Genomic DNA, 20,953 nt, shown 5'->3' on the forward strand with positions numbered 1-20,953 from the left:
TGCAGAAAGAAAAAAGAAAAACCACCGGAAATATAGCCAGCTAGTAATGCATTAGCGATTGACATGACAACTTAGCTTACTTTGATGAATAGTGTTAGCTGGTTCTCCTTAAAGGCCAAAAACCTAAAGACGTGATGCTGCCCACTTTTGACGAGAGGAACCATGTTCCCGTAGCAGTCTGCATAGATGGGCTTTCCTTCTAGAACCTACCAACCAAAAAATACAGGAGATATGTTTTTTTTCAAATCGGAGAAAAAAGTTGTACATTTTCCAGACAAAAAGTTGTACAATGAAAAGTTGTCATCGAGGAATATTGTTGACTATCTTGAAAATATCTGACTCGTGTCTCACAAAAGTACACAACTTTCTTCTCGAGAATACACATGAATTGAGCTTATTTACTCTTATTATGTCTCCTACTGTATGACTTTTTTTTCTCAGGTGTATCTAATGTTCTCTCGAACACATGTCTGAAAATCTCTGAAAAACATCTCTGTGACTATTTTTTCTGTCCAAAATACATGCAATCTGCACAATATGATTTTCTTTTCGGGGGCAAATATTCAACTTTTATCCTTACCTCAACATCGCGGCTGCGGGCCACCTGGGAGAAGTTCTGCTGTTCCAGCGTCTTGTCCACTTTGTCATCCGTCATGCAAAAGCAGCGCAGTCTAGCCTCGATGGGGTCGTGCATTTTGGCGAAGACCAGGAACTTGGCCATGTAAGGCACGCAGATGATCTCCCGGTACACTTGCGAAGAGAAACTTACCGACTCCTGCACTTGTCGACAATCAATGAGCCAGAACCTGCGGGATGACTGAGGTCAGGTGTGTCTTCAAATACCTGGCACAGGAGGCGTGTTACCTGGCAGAGACGTTGGTGGTGAAGGAAACGCGGTCGCTGACGAACGTTAGCGGGGTAGTTCCGGTGATATCCTCCCACTGGGCTGGCGTTGTTCCTCCTAAAAAAAAAAAAAGACCCAATAGCAAAAAACTGCATGCAGTTTCCACTGTGAGATAGATAAATATGTCGATAGATACTGTAAGCTATCAGTCGCTAGCTGTACATTCTGTAGCTATCAGTAGCCAAGTAACTTCACTGTAAGCTATCAGTAGCTAGCTGTACAATTTGTAGCCGACTAACTTCACTGTAAGCTATCAGTAGCTAGCTGTACAATCTGTAGCTATCAGTAGCCAACTAACTTCACTGTAAGCTATCAGTAGCTAGCTGTACAATCTGTAGCTATCAGTAGCCAACTAACTTCACTGTAAGCTATCAGTAGCTAGCTGTACAATCTGTAGCTATCAGTAGCCAAGTAACTTCACTGTAAGCTATCAGTAGCTAGCTGTACAATCTGTAGCTATCAGTAGCCAAGTAACTTCACTGTAAGCTATCAGTAGCTAGCTGTACAATCTGTAGCTATCAGTAGCCAAGTAACTTCACTGTAAGCTATCAGTAGCTAGCTGTACTGATATGCGCCGTTTCGCCCGTACATGGGAATCTGAATTTCTGAGTTCCTAGTCAGAAGTTTGAACTGGAATGGCCCCCAAAGTCAGATTTTCTACTCCTCACTACTCCCGAGTTGGCTTTCAAAGATGGCTGGACCGAGTGTAAATAATAAGTAGAAGCTGCTGTAATAAACTTTGGTGACCTGTTTATTTCAGCTCAAGAATGGATTTTGTGGGGGTGGTCATCTAATTTTCCAACTTCGCACCTGGAACGCCGATATGTCGGCTCTGACATCATTCTGGCAGCAATAGCTAATATTACTATGAGCTATCTGCAGTGTTAGCTATCTGTAGCTGTCCCAATACCTGTGATGCTACATAACAGTCGTAAGGTTGGCATGTCTCGTCCCAAACTGTGCTGGAGACCTGCCGGGTCAGAGTATCCTTTGGGGACCGGCATGGTCACCGTGATGGGTTTGTGGAACTTCCGACGACGAGGTTCCAGAGTGACGATGGGGCTGAAGCTGGACTTGTGCCCGAGAGTCCTCTGGACAATATCAACGCTGACAGACTGGGCCTTTTTGCACAAAAAACAGAATATTACTTTTTTTTCTCTAAATGTAATCTACATCTTTCTTCTTAACTTTTTTTCTAGAAAAAAGAATATTTTATCGCAAAAAAAGAACCTTTTTTCCCCCTGGAATATCAAACTTTTTTGTGCAAAATATAAACTTATTTCCTGAAAATATATAGACTCTGTCTTAAAAATATCTAAATTAATGTAAACATATATAAAATATAAAATAATTGGAAAAAATTAAACAAATGAAATGACTTTTTTTTTTAAATAGCACGCATATCAAGACTACAATACACAAAATATAGTATATATATATATATATATATATATTTTTTTTTTTTTTTTTTTGCCACAAATGTCCAGACTTTTGTTCTTCACAAAATATGACTTTTTTGTCAATAACTGCTAAATAAAATGCTGTACATCACTGGGGGAGAAAGAATATTAAACATGAACTTCTTTTTCTCAACAAATCTACAAAAAGTCTTCATTGTGAACAAGAAACCCTTTACCTGGAGACCGACCCGGATCCTTTTGGTTAGCGCCCCCTCAGGAAAAACTGCTTGCACTTGCGGTACCACAGTGCTGCTGAGGACGCCTCCTTCTGGGCCAATGAGAATACTGTCTTGCCGGACACGCGACACCACAGCGAAGTACTGCGGGAAATCTCTGGTGATGATACGGCAAATACGCTTCTTCTGGAGCTCCTCCGGAGAGTCCAGCTCTGCGGGGACATCGGTTTTAGGACCACATCGTCTTCACCGTTAAGAAAAACTGATTTGGACTAACCTTCATCCATGCTGTTCAGGATCTGGTTGAGTTCTTCTTGGGTGTGTTCACAGTGGTGTTCCTTCCAGCTGTCCCCCGTCTCGCTCCTCAGGATGACAAGTTCTCGTTCACCCCCTCGCAGGGAAGCGAAATGCGGGACCTCCACAATCACAGGACTGGAATAGCAGGAAACACTAATTAGTTACCAAATGTGATGATCATAAGTTTGTGACTTTGAGAATCCAATCTGTCCATTCACACAAGCACAATGTCCAAAACATAAATCCCAAATTAAATATCATATACAGTATTACAATGTATCCCAAGTGGTGAAAAATGTGGTCGATTTTTTACAGTAAAGTTAGTTATTTTCAATGCTTTTTTCTCCTTTCATAATATACAACTTTTTTTATTGAATCTGTTTTCCTTTTTTCATGATTACCTGTACGCTAAAACAAATATGAAAAAAAAATGCCAAATGTAATTTTTTTTCCTTAACATTTTTACTCCTGCCAAAATGACTACTCAAAAATATACAACTTTCCGTAAATATGTATTTTTCCTTTTCTTTAAAATTATCATTTCTTTTTACAGACTTAGATGTAGACGTTACAGACAAAATGTACTTTTTTTCTTGGAAAATGCTTTATTATTTTATTATGCATATATTGCCAAAATTACAACTTTATAAATTATGTTTTTTTGCCTCTGAACAATGCAACTTGTCATGTCATCACAGGAGGTGTAATAATAACATAAAAATAAAATTAAAAAAGCCATAAAGGGCCACCACATATTAGATATGGGAGGTTAAACGTCACACAAAAAAAACAGACAACAAGAAAGAAAGAAACACGGAAAATATACAATGCCCCCTACCCAAGGAAATTGGTCCCTGGCGGACCAAGTTGAAGGATTCTGCTGACTAAACTTTCACCCTCATTGAGGGGTGGGGGGGCGCTGGGGAGGTGAAGCTTCCTGTGTGAATGACATGAGAAAAAGAGAGCCCACAATACATTGAATGCAATACTACAATACAATACTACAATACAATACTATTGGCTAGCATCCCTTTTCTATTCAGCCACCGTAGGAAAGACGTGAGCCACCACAAGACCTCAGCTAAACTCCTGGTTGCAGACTTCTCCTCTGCATCCTCCATTCTCACATCCTGGCTAACCAACGCTAAGCCTGCTTCCACCTGGAGGACCAGCTCATCTTACATACGATATCTCAACTGGCTTCTTGTAGGCCGCTTGTAGGCGCTCCCCCCTCCGCCGTTCATCCTTTCCACTGACAACTGCCGATCTGTACGTTACGATACTCATCTGGTGAAATAGCTGATGACAAAGTCCTCCTGTCTCTGCTGTCAGATTCTTTACAACCCCTTGGACCAGACCAGCCTTCCAAGAGTTTCTGGACTCTTGTGACGGTTTGAAGGGCAAGAGGAAGGAAATATGAATCCTTACCCGAGAAGGTGGCCACCAGAGGGCGCCGCTTCAATAAACCTGCCAGCCAGACCTTCCGCCTCGACGATGGGGGACATGCTGGCCAGCCGGTGCCTCTTCACCAGCCTGCAGGTGACTCGTGTGGGAGCGCCGCACGTCCGTGGCGGGATTACGATGCGTAGGCCGTTGTGGCGAAAACCGCACATAGATCCGCCCCGCGCATCCACCATGAAACTCACCAGGAAACTGAAATGAATTGGAAAGAACAGACTCAACAATTAGAAAACTGTAAGGAGCCTACCCCAGCTGACCTGAGGCCAGGATTGGATAAAGCAGTTTTAGGTGAATAGATTTTACATACAATTTTACATTTGTTTATACATACAAATATCCATAAATCTGCCCTAAAAATGTACATATGTCAGACATATCTGAGACATGGTGATTAATCATGAGTAATTCTTTTGAAAACAGTGATTAATCTGATTACAATTTTTAATCATTTGCCAGCCCAAATTACAATTGGAATGGACTTCCTTAACTCAACAATTGGAAAACTGTAAAATGTGGGGTGAAACAAGGTTGAGTGGGAATCACCTGCTGTGGTCTGCGTGGTCATGGCACGGAGAGGAGTGACTAAAGAAAAAACAGCGGACAAAATTTTGGGAATCAGGCAAATGTTCATATGTACAGTAAGTAGCAGAGTCACATGACAGTGCATACCAGGAGTGGGCGGGGCTTGACGATAACGCAATATTGTCCAGGTTCTCTGTACCCCAACCCATTCTGTATGAATCTGTCTCGTTTTCCCTCGCAAAAGCAGACATCTTTATGGGGAAAAAGTCAGAGAATTAAACATTTTACATGAATGAAATCATACATTTGAGGAAAAAACTAAACTATTTCTGATTTCATGTAATTCCTTGGATGGACAGGATGTGTTGTGATAAAAATACATTAAGAACACAGTTGGACTCACACGTGGATTAATAACTGAACAAGATGCGCAACGTATTGTACGCTAATCGAATAATGTATATAAACTGAGGCAAAGGTTTGGCATAAATTTTCAAATTAACCAAAACAAACATGTGGGAGTTTCCACTGTACATCAATAGTTGTCATTTTACGAGAAAAGGCTTAATTTTACCAGAATAATGTAACATCACAAGACAAAAATCCTAAAGTTTTTTAGGATAAAGTTGCTATTTTTCATGAAATGACAGTGAGAATAAAATCATAAGATTATGAGGAACGAGTTGTAATTTTATGTGAAAAAAGTCACATTTTTAGCACAATAAATTCCAAATGTCAATAGTCTTGATTTTAGACTAAAAGATTACCAAAGGAAGTCAAAGCATGACAAACTGAATTTACCAAAAAAAGGTGAAATGAAAATTTCCTTCAGTCATTGTGTACCTGACAGTTTAGCATCTCCTCCATGGTGCTTTGGTGTTTATGGTAGTAGTTCCTGCGGGTGGGTGTGAATGACCTCTCTGAACTGGAGCAACAACAAATAAACCATCGGTCGACAGATCAAGTCCAAATCCTGAGACATTTAGTCTCGCTAAAGCTGGCTTTACCTGACGGTGTGCGCTCCCTCCTGGCTGAAGCAGAGGTAGCTCATGCTATCCAGGTATTGTCCTGGGAGAGAATCGTCTCCAAGCTCCCTGAGGTCCTCGGCTCGTAAATACTCCCCTCCGTCCCCTGTCATGGTGTCATCTCCTAAAATATATATATATATATATATTACACACAAAAAAGGTCACATTTTGGATTTTTAAGAAGACAAGAAGCAAAAACCTGGAACCGAGTCCTGAGATACAAAGATTAGCTCAATCTGTACCCAAGGATTTCCCTCAGGGAAAGGAGTCCAGTCTACATCTAAGGTCACTGACTAAACGTCCAGGTCTTGCAGCTATAAAGCAAGACCGGGAGTGAAGACTCAGACAAAGCACTCTGGTCGAGGGACTCCAGTATTCCCTAGACATACCCAGTGGTACTTTTTCCTCCCATTTTCCTCAGGGACTTGTTTACCAATGGAGTCCACTGTCAGGTGATCACTTCACATCTTGCAGACATAAAGTAAGACTGGGACTACTGGGACTTGAAAGAAACTAGGACTTGTGTCTTTGGATGAACATTGTCATCTTGGTCATGAGTTTGCCAAACATAAAGCAACACTAGGACCAAAGACTTGGACCTTGTCCATCTAAGTATCTGGAATGCCAACACTGATTCAGGGACTCCATTACCACCCATGGTTGACTCAGACAAACCAATCAGTACTCAAGGATTTTCCTCAGGCACTTCTTACAAATTGAGTCCAACATCAGGTGATCAGTCCATGTCTTGCAGCCATAAAGCAAGACTGGGAACACCATAACTCAAAAGAGACTTGGACCTTTGTCTTTGGAAGAAGAATTAGTCCCCATGTCTGACGGACCCATCGGTATCAGAGAATTTTCCAAAGGGACTTCTTACTCAATGAAACCAGTCTCAGATGTCTCAGATGAAACCAGGACGTAAAAGAGACATGGACCTTTGTCTTTGTGTCTAAATGGAGCGCCAAACGCACAGATCCACAGCGGATATCGACGAGTTCGGAGTGATGGCTGGAAGGCCGGAAGGCCGGAGAAACATACCTTCTTCATCGGAAACATCCAGTACTTCAGTCATTGTTTCTGGAACATTCAGTTTGTGTTTTTCTGTCACCGTCTGATATGGAGAACAAAAACAAACACCTAGAACATGAATCTCATCATATTAGATTTTGTGGCGCACCGTTGTCATGGTGACGATCTCCTCCGTGACAACCCGCAGCGTGTCCACGACAGAGATGTATCCTAGCCTTTGAGCGATACCCAGGGCCGTGTTACCATTCTGGTAGAATGGCAAGAAGAGGAAAGACACTTAGTTACGGTTATGTATTATATATCAAATATTGATATACGTAGTACATGTCCATGTGGGAACATACCACGGTGATAGCGTTGGGCTTGGCGCCATATTGCAATAGGATGTTGATGATGTGCGTGTTCCCCTGCTGGGCCGCCTGGTGAAGTGGGGTGTATCCATTCTGTTAAGAAAATGACAAAAAACTAGGAATTTATTCATATTTGATACAGATTTACAATTTTGGGTAATGTGGGTGTCAACATTGCTGTTATTTGACAGGGTGACACTCTCTGCTGCTGAATTGGTGGAATAGCCATCAGGTTTTACGTAGCGCTTTTCTACTACGCAAAGACGCTGAATAATAATGAGTCACATTTCACAAAAATATAGAAAATGTGACAAATGTTATGAGACAAAAGTGTGACTTTTAAGTCAGCAAAAAACCCCTCAAATATTACATGGAGACCCCAGCAGTCATGCTGCAGGTCCGTCAAGGGTCACGTACACATGAAGAGATGCAACTCGAGGAACAGCTTCATTACATCTCCACACCGGGAGCTGCTTCCCCTAACCTCCGGTCTTCTTAAGTTTGATGACCAACCACAACTTTACTGGGCCTGCAAGACATGGTTCACTTGCTCCAAAAGAAACTTCTACCTCAAGGCAAGTGAAGAGTTAGATTTCCTGGCTAAATGGCTTGCACCTCAGTAAGCAGGGCAACAGCTTCAGAGCCAAATCCATCCATGATGCAGCAGCAGGCGCCAAAATGGCGTGGCGGAGACCTAAGTCTTATACGGAGCACGTGAGATCATTGGTGCATGCTTTGCTTTAAAAAACCTGAGAATTTCAGGAAGATTGTCAACCATAGCCCGTAGCATGAGTCCCACCCTAACCATACTGCAGTGCGGCCACTGCATTTTGGACTCGGGCCTTCCGTAAAATGATGCACCAATTCCACTTACCATAGTAAAGTAAAATTACATAAAAGACCAAAATATTTTTTTGAAGCAAAACTAATTTGTAGGACTATGTTAAAAGTATAACTTACCTTGGTCTTCACTGTCACATGAGCACCATTTTGAAGCAGGAAGTTGACCATCTTTGCGTTGCCATAATGACAGGCAACAATTAACGGCGTGTAGCCCAGCTGGACACAGAATGACAAATTCCACACAATGAAAAACAGAACTGTTAAATAAAAACGGTCTTTTTCTTCCTACTTTTGTCTGCTGGTTGAGGTTTGCTCCATTTCTGGCAAGGATTTCTGCAACGGCTACTTTGTCATCTTGTGCTGCCAAATGCAAGGCAGTAAGGCCACACTAGAAGCACAATAATACACAATAATAATAAATACACAATAGTAGTGATCATGATGATGATATTCACAATAAGAATAATACCCAGACAATGACATTTCTGTAGAAATTCTGTGTGAACTGTTTTTGTGAACATGAATGTGAAATATCTGCCAAGCTGTTGCTCTTGCTGGGAAAGGTGCATTAATGTAAGTTAAAGGTGCATTAATGCATTAATGTAATGCTGCTGCTGTAAGTCCCCTTTAACATCAAACGGAATGCTAGCATTGGGCTGTCAAATGAATGCATTCATTGCAATTCATTATTTAGGGTCTTTAACTTTACAGTTTCTGTATTTGAGTTGCCTTGTTCAAAAATCCGGAAAATGAGGATTCATTTAGTGAGTTGTGATTCTGGTGGAGGAACCTCAGCACTTTTAGCTGAGATTAAAGAAGACAGCACTAGTTATGATAAACCCTTGTAATATAGTATTTGTTGTCAAAGTAGTATGATGTAATGTCTTACAATGACGTGAGTAGCGGTACCTTAGTGGGGGTGTTGACATGAGCTCCATTGCTAAGCAACAAGGCGGTCATGTCAGCCTGGCCGTCCTCTGAGGCCAAGTGGAGAGGAGTGACTTCCTGTTTGGTGACCACGTTGGTGTCGGCACTGTGCTTCAGCAGCGCTGAGGCCACTTCCATTTGGTTCTTCTTGGATGCAATGTGGAGCGGAGTGTAGCCGTTCTGACACATCAATCACAAAAAAATAATGAGTAGAAATAACCATGACGATGAAAATAGAAGTGGAATTATGGATCCATTTTTCCATTTTAGTTTTAGGAGAATCTTGCTACAACAGGTTCAGGAGGCTCATCTATAAAAAATGTGTTTGGAAATCTGACTAAAAGTCTGGGTGTACAGGAAACCCAAAATGTGTGTACGGACAACATTCAGACCTAAATAAAGAGGCGTATGCACACATTCACACAAGTTGTGGTCCAGGGTGGACCCCGCCTCTCACCCCAAGACAGCTGGGATAGGCTCCAGCACCCCCACGACCCTCGTGAGGATAAGCGGTAGAAAATGAATGAATGAATGAACTTTCTGCTTGACAATTGTTTTTCTCAGCTTGCTCCGTGGTATAAAATAATCACAGAATGCAGAAGTAGACTGGACATGTGTGTTAGCTCTACCATAACCATTACCATACCATGACCTCTGACCTTGGCAACAGCATGGGGGTTTGCTCCTTTTTCCAGAAGAAGCAGCGCCACATTTTGGTTATCGTAATGTGCTGCGACGTGAAGCGGTGTTAGGCCATTCTGTGATATACAAACATATAAAAATAAACTGTTAAGAAAACTGCACATGTATAGTATATGCAGACTCACGCACGCACACGCACGCACGCACAGGTGGACACAATGACAGGATGGTGTCTTGTTGTGGCTGGCGGCAGACAGCATCTTATGCGGCATGCAAAACTGCATTTTCATCTTTATTATCCAATTATGTGTAACTATCTTTATGACCACACAGAATAGAATTGTGAAATATGTATCTATTTATTATCTATTATTTATGTTCTTATTTTTGTATATAGAAGAGTATGTACATTATGTACGTGGCATCAGTAATAGATTTACAAGGAAAAAAATGCTCCAAGCAATGCTACAATGCCTACAGGACCAAAGTTATAGTATTATCAGAAAAAAGCTGTGCATTCATGAATAAAGTCACAATACTCATTCAATCAATTGCAAGTGAGCAATGAACAGGCTTCATCAGTTGATGCACAAAGACCAGAAGGGACACATACCAGTCCCACTAGATAGGATCTTCATTAGCATCCCATTCAGATGGAATGTTGATCAGGGACCCGTTTGAAATGAAGGTAATCAAGGCATAGCCACGTTGGTTTCGTTTAAGTTTAAAGTTAACTTTAAATGTAGGAAAAATTGCAAACAGCTGAAAGCAGATGCAAACCTTTCCTGCGGCATCGGGTGGTGCACGACGCTGAAGCAGAAGTTTGGCTACATCCAGGCTTCCGTACTTTGAGGCAACATGCAGGGGAGTAAATCCTTTCTGCGCAAAGAAAAACAAGGAACAAATATGATGATGATGAATTTTGGCTAAAAACGTCAATCCTCCCACCTTTGTGGCAAGAGAGTGCGAAGCCCCGGCCTCCAGCAGGATGGACGCCGTCTCCATTTGGCCCTCCTTGGCAGCGATGTGAAGTGGGGTGTAGCCGTTAGCCGTGGCTGCGTCAGGGTGAGCCATGTGTTGCAAAAGCAGTTGGACGATCTCTGTTTTGCCCAGACGGGCGGCGATGTGAAGGGGAGTTTGCTCCTCCTGACAAAAAAATAAAGTGGTCCAATTTCATGTCTGAAAATTATGACATATTAGGCTATCATCTTAAACCCGTTTTTATCCTGCCGTAGAAGTTTAAAAATGATAAATGACAGATATTGTCGTGAACTTAAAACATCATTGTCTTCAATTACAGTCATTTTTATTCTTGGAAAAGTACTACTTATTTGATGATATGAGCACCATGTTATCATATTACTTACTTATTACTGACTTACTAATTATATTTACAATATTTTTATAACATTTTTTGGCAAATGAAAAAAAAAAATTGGCTTTCTTTGTGAAATTTTAACTAATACCAAGTCTGTTACGTGACAACTTTTTTGCACTAAAATTGCAACCTTTTTCCATCTATCCATCTACTTCCACTTGCAGGGGCAGCAGCCTGAGCAGGGAAGCCCAGACTTCCCCCTTCCTGGCTACTTCCTCCAGCTGCTCATCAGCATTCCCATGCTAGTTGACATACATAGTCTCTCCAACCTGTCCTGGGGTTTGCCCGAGGCCTCCTATCGGTCGGACTTTCCCTGAGCACTTCCCGAGGGAGGTGTACCAGAGGCATCCTGATCCAATTCACCTCATTTGGCTGCTCTTCGACTGTTGATGTTGTGGAACATTTCGAATCGCCAACATAAAGCCTTGATCGAAGAATCCGAATTACCGTAATTTCCGGTGTAGAAGCCGCTACTTTTCTTGTCAGCAAAGCATTTAATTGGTTATTGGTGGCAGGGCACTCACCCTCGCCCTGGCATCCACCATGGCTCCGTTCCTGAGCAGGCAGCGAACCACCTCCACCTGACCTGCCCTGGCGGCCATGTGTAGTGATGTTTCTCCGCGCTATGCCAAAATCAACACACAAAGCTCTATATGATATATAATCATACAAAAGAATCATTATAATACAAGGCTTACAATGTTACTCCTATCTGGCGAGGCTCCGTTTTGTAGCAGGAGCAAGACGATGTTAAGGTGACCCATGAAGGCGGCCACGTGGATGGGCGTCAATCCTGACTGTTCACAAGAACAATAAACATTTATTCCTCCTCATTCATGCAACATTCATCATGTTGTATACAGTTAGACGACATCAGAGAGAAGTCACTGCTCTCTTATCACCGTCACCAATCAACTCATTGGGGCACGGCTCAACTGACCATAACATCGTGTTTTGTATAACTATAACAATAGCTATTTTAGATACTGTATTCACATCTACCAACTTCATCATCCTGAAATTACAAAAATAACATTTTTGTAATTGTGACTTTGTTCTATTATATCATATCACTTTTTTGTTGAAAAAGTGTCACTATATTCTCAGTATATTTTGATTTGAATCCCGTGATTCAAATCAAAAGAAGTTACCTCGGTAATGGCCTGGATGGAGGCTCCATATTTGACCAGTAACTCCATAACTTTGACTCTGTTCTTCTTACAGGCGATGTGAAGTGGCGTAAAACCATTCTGTGGACAAAAACAAAGTAGACGTCACACGCAAACTAAATTATAAAAAGAATTCTCAAAGTACCAAAGCTCGAGCGTTGGGGTTGGCCCTCTTGTCCAGAAGAAGCTTGGTGACTCTGTAGTGTCCACAGTGCGCCGCTACGTGAAGCGCCGTCAGGTAGTCTAAAGTCACGTCGCCAATGGGCGCTTTGTGTTCCAAAAGGTGTTTGACGCATTCGGCGTGGTCACCTTGCGCCGCCATGTGGAGAGGAGACAGGCCGTTCTGACAATAAATAAAAACAGTCAAATTACAAAATGTTTTTTTACAAAAATATTTCTATTTTACAAACACTTTCATTCTTGTTAGAAAAGTTACATTTTTTATTTTCATACATGGTACACAACTTAGAAAGTATAAACCACTTTTGTACAACTTTATACGAACAATGTTAAACTGTTTTGACTTTATTCTTATAAAAGGACACAGTTTGTTCTGCAGAACCTTATCTTGGCTAATTCTCTAAATGTATCGACTTTTTAAACTGCTTAATCTTACAATTTGTGATATCTTGACTTTATTCATGTAAAATTAGATTTTGCTTCATTGTATGATTTTATACTGAATGCTTAACTCATTCAATCCCAACCATATTTCAAAAGACCATCCCTTTAGCATTTTAGATGAGTTTGACTGATCTTTCGAGGAACACACAACATTGTTTTCTATAGCCACATAAACTTGGAACCTACCAAAAGAAAGATTACACTCCCAGACAAAAAGTTTGTTTCTATCTTTTCCTGTTCTTTAGTAATCAGCAGTAGAATATATGGAAGTTTCAGGAAAATATCAGCTCCCGAGTAGAAAAGTGAAAAAACTATTTTTTTGTTGAAAAGATACATTTCACACATAACTCTCATTTTGAGGGAAATATTTATTGCTTTGTGACAATGCAAATATCTAAACAACTATACCACAACATAAACAACACAAAAAAACAAACTACCGTTCTGAAAATGTAAACCATTTTTTTCTAATATTAAAATGCTACCTTGGTTCTGGCCAGCAGAGGAGCTCCTCTCTCCAGTAGCAACTCCACGGTGACGTCGTGTCCACTGCGAGCTGCACAGTGGAGAGGAGTAAGGCCATCCTGCAAAGCACATTTAAGAAATATGTACATTTATTTATATTACATGTTAATAAATAATGTTATTCTTAGAGTCCTCACCCTTGTTTTAGCATCAATCTGACAGCCGCGATCCAACAGTAAGCAGACCATATTGGTGTTGCCTCGCTTGGATGCCACATGAAGAGGGGTGATGCCATTCTGCCAGGAAGAAAAAAGACAGAATTATACATACAGTAACTATATATATATATATATATATATATATATATATATATATATAATCATATAATACCATATTATATATATAATAACGATGGCCCTGTGTGAAAAAGTGGTTGGTGGTGGTAGTGTGATGGTCTGTTTTACTGCCCCTGACCATCACACTACCACCACCAACCATGACTTCTGCTGTCTACCAAAAAATTCCAAAAGACAATGTCCAACTATCTGTTGGTGACGTCCAGCTGAAACACAACTTGGGTCCTGCAGCAGGACAATGATCCAAAACACAGCAGCATGTCCACCTCTGAATGGCTGAAGAAAAACCAAATGAAGACTTGGGAGTAGCCTAGTCCAAGTCCTGACCCAAAAACCTATTGAGATGCTGTGGCATGACCTTAAAAGGGTGTTTCAGGCTGGGAAAGCTTCCAATGTGGCTGAATGACAACAATTTTGCAAAATGAGTGGGCCAACATTCCTCCACAGCGCTGCCAGAGACTCATTGCAAGTTATCACTCACGCTTGATTGCAGTTGTTGTTGCTGAGGGTGGGCCAACCACTTTTTAGCTTTGGGGGCTATCCCTTTTTCACACAGGCCATGCAGCTTTTTCTCCCTAATAGATAGATTTTACCCTTGCGAGGAAGTCCACAGCGGCCCCTCGGTTCAGCAGGAGCGTGGCCACATTGACGTTCCCGTAGTGGGCGGCGATATGTAGCGGCGTGAATCCACTCTAGAGCAGGAAAGACAAAAAAAGTATAATACAAACAACAGATTGCTTTTACTTACTTTACTTGCTTTGACTTGTGTTTTTGATCTCATTAGCTCACAGCATGCAGAGGTCAACTAAAAACCACGGAAAACGGGCAAGAAATACCAAGAGTGAACAGCAACATGGTGACTTTCATGCAGGTTGTCAGGCTTCAAATTAGAGATGGAAAAACACAATGCAGGGAGACGACATAGTTGCCGTTGGGATGCGCATGAAGGAATCCCTCCAGGAAATTGTATGAATGCTGAGAAATACAAGTATAGGTTCGTATCTAAACATGTTGGGAATACAGCAAATATATTTCATTCAAATATGTTTGTGGGGGATACAATTATTTTAAAAAGTAAGTTGGTTTTTGATGTTGATTAAATGTACTTTTGTATGAATGCTAACAGCCAGGAGGTTATTAAGGGGAAAGTCAAAAACAATTGCAAGATCCCTTGACTGCCAGGGCCCCCCAAAAGGTCATTTACAATTAAATGATGACTAAATGACAAGGGCCGGGGGGGGGGGCGGGGCAGAGGGATCGGCCTTTGTGATCAGCATTGAAAGCCACCTATACCGATGGCATCCCTACTAAAAATGTGTGCATTTGAGGTAAATAATAAAACCCTTGCATTATTTTCATCAGGTTTTCAAATTTGGATGACATTTTGGAAGTACAAAACTGTTGTGGCAAATGTAGCTGTAGTGTTGATCAACCTTCATTTTAAAAGGATTACCTGTTGACATAAACATAAAAAATGCCTTTTATTTTGCCAAAATACCTTCATATGATGGCTAAAAAATCATTTGAATAATTGTATTGTCTCAGCATATACACAATTAGAGTACAAGCAGTATTACTCTTTTTTTCACTTTTGAATAGAAACCAAAAGAAACATCATTAGGAATTCAGCATTAGTAGCAATGGCAGTTAGGTCGGTATGAAAAAAGTTAGCTTTGAAGTAGTTGTGAAATATCTGTCTTACCTTGCCATTCTGTAAGTATTGGTCCGATTTAACGTGAAAAAAGTGTTTACAAAAACTTTGCACAGTCAAAAAACAGAGTGCTGCAACTGAAACCAGTGTCCATGCGTGTCACTTTTTTAAAGCCCATGCAATTGGATTATGTATTCATATAACCAGTGACGTGCGGTCAGGAGAGGCAGGTGAGGCAAATAATCAGAACATCAAATAAATATGAATATTTGTCCATTGAACTGTATTATACACATGTTTTCTGTATGGTTCCAATCATTTTCAACATTCTCCTAAGGAAACATTTTCCTGATGGAATTCAGGGCAGAAACCTCTAGCGTCTGAGTCGCATCCTGGTGCCTGACAGTTCGAGTCTGTCAGCATGTTGCCAAGAACATACCATCATTCCCGCTGTATTAGCTGCTACTCTTTCCTTCAACTTTGAACCCTGCAACTTGTACAGCGATGTGGGTCATGAGCGCCCTTTCATGGCAGCCGTGAACTGCCAATGAACTGCTTTGCCGGGAGTAATGCATTATGGGAAGCTTGTTGGGAGTTTTCTCCTAGCTCCCGTCTGTCCTCATAGACTCTTGTGGCCACAATGGACTCTATTTTGGTAGACCAGGTGCAGGCACCGTGCCAACTGGGTGAGGATTTTGTGAGCAGCGCAGTACGGTGCAGGGCACCCCCATTCCGGTCCCTCCCATCAGCGCAAGGTGATTGTCACTGCCGTCCTTCCATAGAGAGGAAACGCCATCTATATATTTTTTGACCAGTAAAATATTTGTATACTGAAAAAATGGATTTAATTGCCAAGATGGAAGTGTTCAGACTTTTACATCAAATTATCAGAGCTTTTCCTGGAGAAAGATAGGGTACATTTACTTAATATACAGAAAATAGGTAAGGACACAGATGTTTTTAATACAAAAAAAATACATATAATTAAGAAGTATTTAAAAGTATTTGAAAGTGTTGTTTTTTTCACCATAGTGAACTATTCCCTTCTTTTTGTTGTTATCATCTTAATGTGCAACCTGTATTCATACAGGTTTCTCATTACCTACAAAGAAAACCTCCAAAAGAGACAGTGCCTCACCAGCCAGGAACCTCACCACCCGTCACTGTATGGTAACAGTAACAGTAGCAGTAACTGTAACGGTAACAGTATAACAGACAGTATTTTCAACAGCATGCATATTTCATCGAAAAAATGCAGTACTGAAGACGAAGGGCTTCCACAAAACTACATATAATCTAAAAAGTATCGCGATAAATCTACTACAAATACAGAGAGCATGCAACATATGTTCTAAGTGAATTAAAAGTTGATATTTAGTAGGGCTGTGTGTTTTTCTTGTCAACAATCAACTGTGAGGATTGAAAAACAAAGACTATGAAAACAAGTCATACAGTAGAGTGGCTTGGCCATTCCTCTCAGCCATGCAATACAGGCCTACACGTGATGATTCGTATGTAATACAGAGCTATGAAATGCAGTTTCACAAAGACTTTGCAATAAGAGAGCCGTCATATACCTCTGTAGTTCTATTGACCATCATCTGAAGCAGGAGAAACCATGGAGGGAAATATCAGAACATATAAACTTGATTTTTTAAAAATCCAGCCCCCCGAAGTCACTAATTTCACTTCGCCACGTGAAATTTGGTATGCACGTGTATTGGTGATAATACACTCAGTTTCTTTTACTGACTTGAGTTCCTATAAGTCACTCTTCGCCAAACACAAATGGGCAACAAGTTCCACCCATTGTCCTGATTGAAACCACCTACTTATTCCGAGAGCCTCTCACATTTAATCAAATGCTGCACGGTTGTAACTAAAATTATTGACTACTTATTAGTCAAAATTATTGACTAATTATTGACTAATTATTGAATACCACAGGAGGAAAGAAATCGAAGGTAAGTCTATTTGGTCTTGGAGCAACTGGAGTGGTTACATAGTATGTTACATAGTATGTTACATAGTATGTTACATAGTATGCAATGAATGAAAAATGTTATTTTGGCCCCTAAACATGAGGCAGGAGAACTAGTTTACAGGATGGTGTGCCAGGGAGGAAATATACTATGCATGGCTGACACCATACCCTCAGCACTGGACTGGCGCGGTCATAATGGCCCAATTGTAGCGTGCACTGGGATGTTGTAAGGCTGATAAGGAGGAAGCTCTTTATTGCAAAAACAAGAAAGGTTAGCATAGCAAATACTTTGTTTATGTGAATGCAGTGGAAACAAATTATTTCAGACATTGTGGTCATTCCAGGAACTTTTTAAACATTCAGCCACCCAGCTGGTTTCACTACACAACATGAATTAATTGATAGATGCCTCAGTCTCAAGAACTCATACCTAAAAACGTATGGGAACATATAGCCATTTCTTTAAAAAAAAATGTTTTAAAAACATGCACTGTGCAACTTTTTCATAATCCAGCCCCCAAAACCAGAGATTTGCTAGGCAGGTCTATCACAAGTAAACACACAAAACAGTCCCAAGACCCCATGTCTGAAACCACACAGGACATCAGCCATTTTGGTTGGAAATAGATGTTTTCACATCATTTAGGCTTTTTTGAGTGTCCTTCATAAGCAAACTTGTCCTAAAGATCTTGTCCAATTGCTACAGGGTTTGAATCACAACTAATACACGGTGGGGCCGAAGCTAAATGACACAAAACATGATACTAACATTAGCAGTATCATCATAAAACACAAAACTGTCACACAGGTGGAAAAGGAACACTTACCTTTGACTGGACATCGGCGTTATGGTCATTCTGGAGGAGGAGGGCTGCCGATTTGGTGTCGTCTTTGCGGGCGGCAATGTGCAAGGCAGGCAAACGCACCTTGCCTTTGGTGTCGTTCTCCAATAAGATGGAAACCACCTGGTTGTGGCCCTGCTGAAGGGCGATGGCCAGGGGGGTGAAGCCATCCTAAGTGACGGAGGACAAAGAAGCTTAAGTACTCTTGGGACAGGTTTCAACCCAAACTTACTTCTATATCAAGCTAACATTTTAGCCATTGAATCCATTGAATTCTCTCTCAATGGCCACCTTCTCCAGTTCCGATGTAGAAAGATGTAATGCAGTGTTTTCAAACTCATTTAATTTTCAAATGCACTGGAAGTTTCAACCTTGAGGCATCTGATTTCCTAGCAGGTCTTCTTACTTGTACTAATTAGTGCTGTGACTAATTAGTGCATTTTCTGAGCTTGTCATTTGTTGGTTGGCTGAAAGCACTGACTATGTTAGAAAGTCCCCAACTATAAGCCCCCAACTTTGCAGGTGTGAGTAAATTTATGCTTTCAGGAATACTGTGTTTGGACGGTCCTTGAACACACCATGTGTGATGTAGATTGAGGCTTGTTTTGGTGACTTTGTCCAACGTTGCTCAGACAGGTGTGTTTTCTATTCTTCCTTTGGGCTCATCCTTGTTCACGAACGTTAATGTTGTGCATGAATGCACACAGGTTAGGTTTGATAATGTTCCATCTGTGACGCATAATCTCATGCTATATGTGCTTGAACTGTATGTCCATTTGGCTCAGTAATAAGCCTCTTATTGAATTCATTTCCTAATTAATTTCTGTACATTATTTGTCATGGTTTTAATAACGTAGAATCATTACGTTTACGTGTAACTTATGTAGTTGCATTTCACTGATTATTTCCGTGTTGTTGCAGGCCAAAGCACAGCAACAGAGCATAACGATCACATGTGCCACATGACTTTTAGTCAGTTGTCTGAAGGGCTTCATGAACCACAACTGTAGGGGTACACCGGAGTTGTGAATCTCTCCAGGGCATGCAAGGTTTCAGTTCCAGTTTGAAGGAAATGTGGCGCCACCTCCACTGTGTCATGGTTCTACTGGACTTGAATGTCAAATCCCAGGACACAGGGACACAACTCCTGAGGACCCTCGCCTCCGATTAGACACCCTCTAAAAACTTGGGGGCTGTGACGAGAAATGATGTCTCAACTGCTTTTCCAGACATCCCAGAATTTCCATCAGAGTCACAGCAAGGAACCGTACCAAACCCAACTTTCTAAAGGACTCCTCACCTCTGTAGCGGTGCTCTGGTTCCCCCCATTTTCCAGAAGGTATCGCACCACATCCAGGTGATTCTCCTGGGCGGCCATGTAGAGTGGAGTGAATCCATTCTGCACACACAAACAGACAATGCATGTTAACAAAAAAAAACTAGATCTGAAGAACTGAAGAACCGGGTCCATGCTGACTCCACCTGAGATTGTGTGTTGATGTCGGCGCCTTGCTTGACCAGAATCTTCACCACCTCGGCCTGACCCGCTAGCGAGGAGATGTGTAGTGCTGTATTCCCTTTCTAAATTCATGTAAAAACAGCAAAAAGCATATTGCTTAGAGTAAGATGCAAATAGAATCCCTTTCTTCCATGTTGGTGTAGAAGTCAGACATTTTGGCTTAAATTTAAGTCATTTTGGCTATTTCTCGCTGACAGTTGACAGTTGCACTCTTACACATCCAGCATCTGAAGTCAGTTTTACTGTGCAACACAAAATTTCCTGGGAACGTCATCACAAGTAGACGTACGGAAAAGTTCCAAGGACCCATGCCCGAAAACTTAGAGGTGGTTTTATTTTCATTAGAATCTGACATTTTAGGGTCATTTTGGTAATTTCTTTCCAAAAATTGTTCTGCTATGATCTAAAATGAAAATGATCTGCTACGTATTAAAGGAACCATCCATCCATCTTCTGTGCCACGTATCCCCACTAGGGTATGTTGGAGCCGATCCCAGATGACTTCAGGCGAGAATTACATAAACCAGTGTTAGGTCAATAGATTTTCAGACATGTGTGCCATATCTTTATTTGATTAAAATTTTGGTGCTGTTAATACATACAAATGTACATAATCCTTCCCTATGATTTGTCTTTCTTTCGCTACGGTAAAATACGGTAAAAATTTGAAACATAGTGAGACATGGTGATTAATCATGATTAATTAATTTGAAAACCGTGATTAATCTGATTTTTAAAAGGTATCAATTGACAGCCCTAGTAAAAATATAATGCAAATAAAGTCATAAAATTACAAGGAAAAAAAATCAAAAACAGAAAAAAAGTGTCATGCAAGGGGAAAAATGTATATTAATAATATGATTTGTCACTGATGAAACAAAGTTGATATGCAGGCTGGTTTTTTTCGTCTCTGCATGTCTACATGTTCGGTTCGGGTTAGAAAATGTAAACGTGTCCTTTGATATTTTTTTAGTATGCAGCCCTCTGTGGAAGATTTGGGACATCCCTGATGTAATGGCTTGCCTGGCCCTTGACCAGGATTAGTGACATTTGATTGGCCCCCATCATTAACCCTGATCTACGTGATTCCCAACTTCAGTCTCTACTTGCATGAAGACTGGTGTTTTCCTTACCTTTGTGGCAGAATTCAACGCAACTCCCCTGTCCAGCAGCTGCTGAACCAGATCTACATGGCCCTCCTTGGCTGCGAGGTGCAGTGCATTGAGACCATTCTGGAATACAAAAGAAACAGAATAGTTAAGTACGACTTATCTTATTGTTACTATACAGGGCTAGATTACTTCATTTAGTTATTTTTGTAAC

At 40.9% G+C, this 20,953-nt stretch overlaps 1 protein-coding gene across 10 annotated transcripts in view; it reads right to left on the bottom strand.

The window, feature by feature from the left end:
- The window catches only part of ank2b (ankyrin 2b, neuronal), a 42,019-nt gene that overhangs the window by 7,987 nt on the left and 13,079 nt on the right, over positions 1–20,953 (bottom strand). For 9 of the 10 annotated variants that reach the window (XM_058078109.2, XM_058078111.2, XM_058078115.2 and 6 more), the window contains exons 3-35: positions 20,764–20,862; positions 19,594–19,692; positions 19,412–19,510; positions 18,097–18,282; positions 16,863–16,886; positions 14,228–14,326; positions 13,476–13,574; positions 13,299–13,397; positions 12,335–12,532; positions 12,172–12,270; positions 11,719–11,817; positions 11,545–11,643; positions 10,591–10,788; positions 10,423–10,521; positions 9,660–9,758; positions 8,983–9,180; positions 8,363–8,461; positions 8,191–8,289; positions 7,225–7,323; positions 7,029–7,127; positions 6,890–6,962; positions 5,828–5,969; positions 5,664–5,745; positions 4,968–5,071; positions 4,842–4,880; positions 4,266–4,490; positions 3,676–3,774; positions 2,818–2,972; positions 2,541–2,752; positions 1,815–2,025; positions 865–961; positions 581–806; positions 81–206 (exon numbers count right to left, since the gene is read on the bottom strand). In XM_058078109.2, the coding sequence (XP_057934092.2) occupies positions 81–206; positions 581–806; positions 865–961; positions 1,815–2,025; positions 2,541–2,752; positions 2,818–2,972; positions 3,676–3,774; positions 4,266–4,490; positions 4,842–4,880; positions 4,968–5,071; positions 5,664–5,745; positions 5,828–5,969; positions 6,890–6,962; positions 7,029–7,127; positions 7,225–7,323; positions 8,191–8,289; positions 8,363–8,461; positions 8,983–9,180; positions 9,660–9,758; positions 10,423–10,521; positions 10,591–10,788; positions 11,545–11,643; positions 11,719–11,817; positions 12,172–12,270; positions 12,335–12,532; positions 13,299–13,397; positions 13,476–13,574; positions 14,228–14,326; positions 16,863–16,886; positions 18,097–18,282; positions 19,412–19,510; positions 19,594–19,692; positions 20,764–20,862 (4,080 nt within the window). The remainder of the gene's footprint in view (positions 1–80; positions 207–580; positions 807–864; positions 962–1,814; positions 2,026–2,540; positions 2,753–2,817; positions 2,973–3,675; positions 3,775–4,265; positions 4,491–4,841; positions 4,881–4,967; positions 5,072–5,663; positions 5,746–5,827; positions 5,970–6,889; positions 6,963–7,028; positions 7,128–7,224; positions 7,324–8,190; positions 8,290–8,362; positions 8,462–8,982; positions 9,181–9,659; positions 9,759–10,422; positions 10,522–10,590; positions 10,789–11,544; positions 11,644–11,718; positions 11,818–12,171; positions 12,271–12,334; positions 12,533–13,298; positions 13,398–13,475; positions 13,575–14,227; positions 14,327–16,862; positions 16,887–18,096; positions 18,283–19,411; positions 19,511–19,593; positions 19,693–20,763; positions 20,863–20,953) is intronic. The other variant, XM_058078108.2, reaches the window with a different exon arrangement.

Source organism: Doryrhamphus excisus, linkage group LG2 (assembly GCF_037039965.1).
Source record: "Doryrhamphus excisus strain RoL-2023G ecotype Guam linkage group LG2, RoL_Dexc_Guam_v1.1, whole genome shotgun sequence".
NCBI lineage: Eukaryota > Metazoa > Chordata > Actinopteri > Syngnathiformes > Syngnathidae > Doryrhamphus > Doryrhamphus excisus.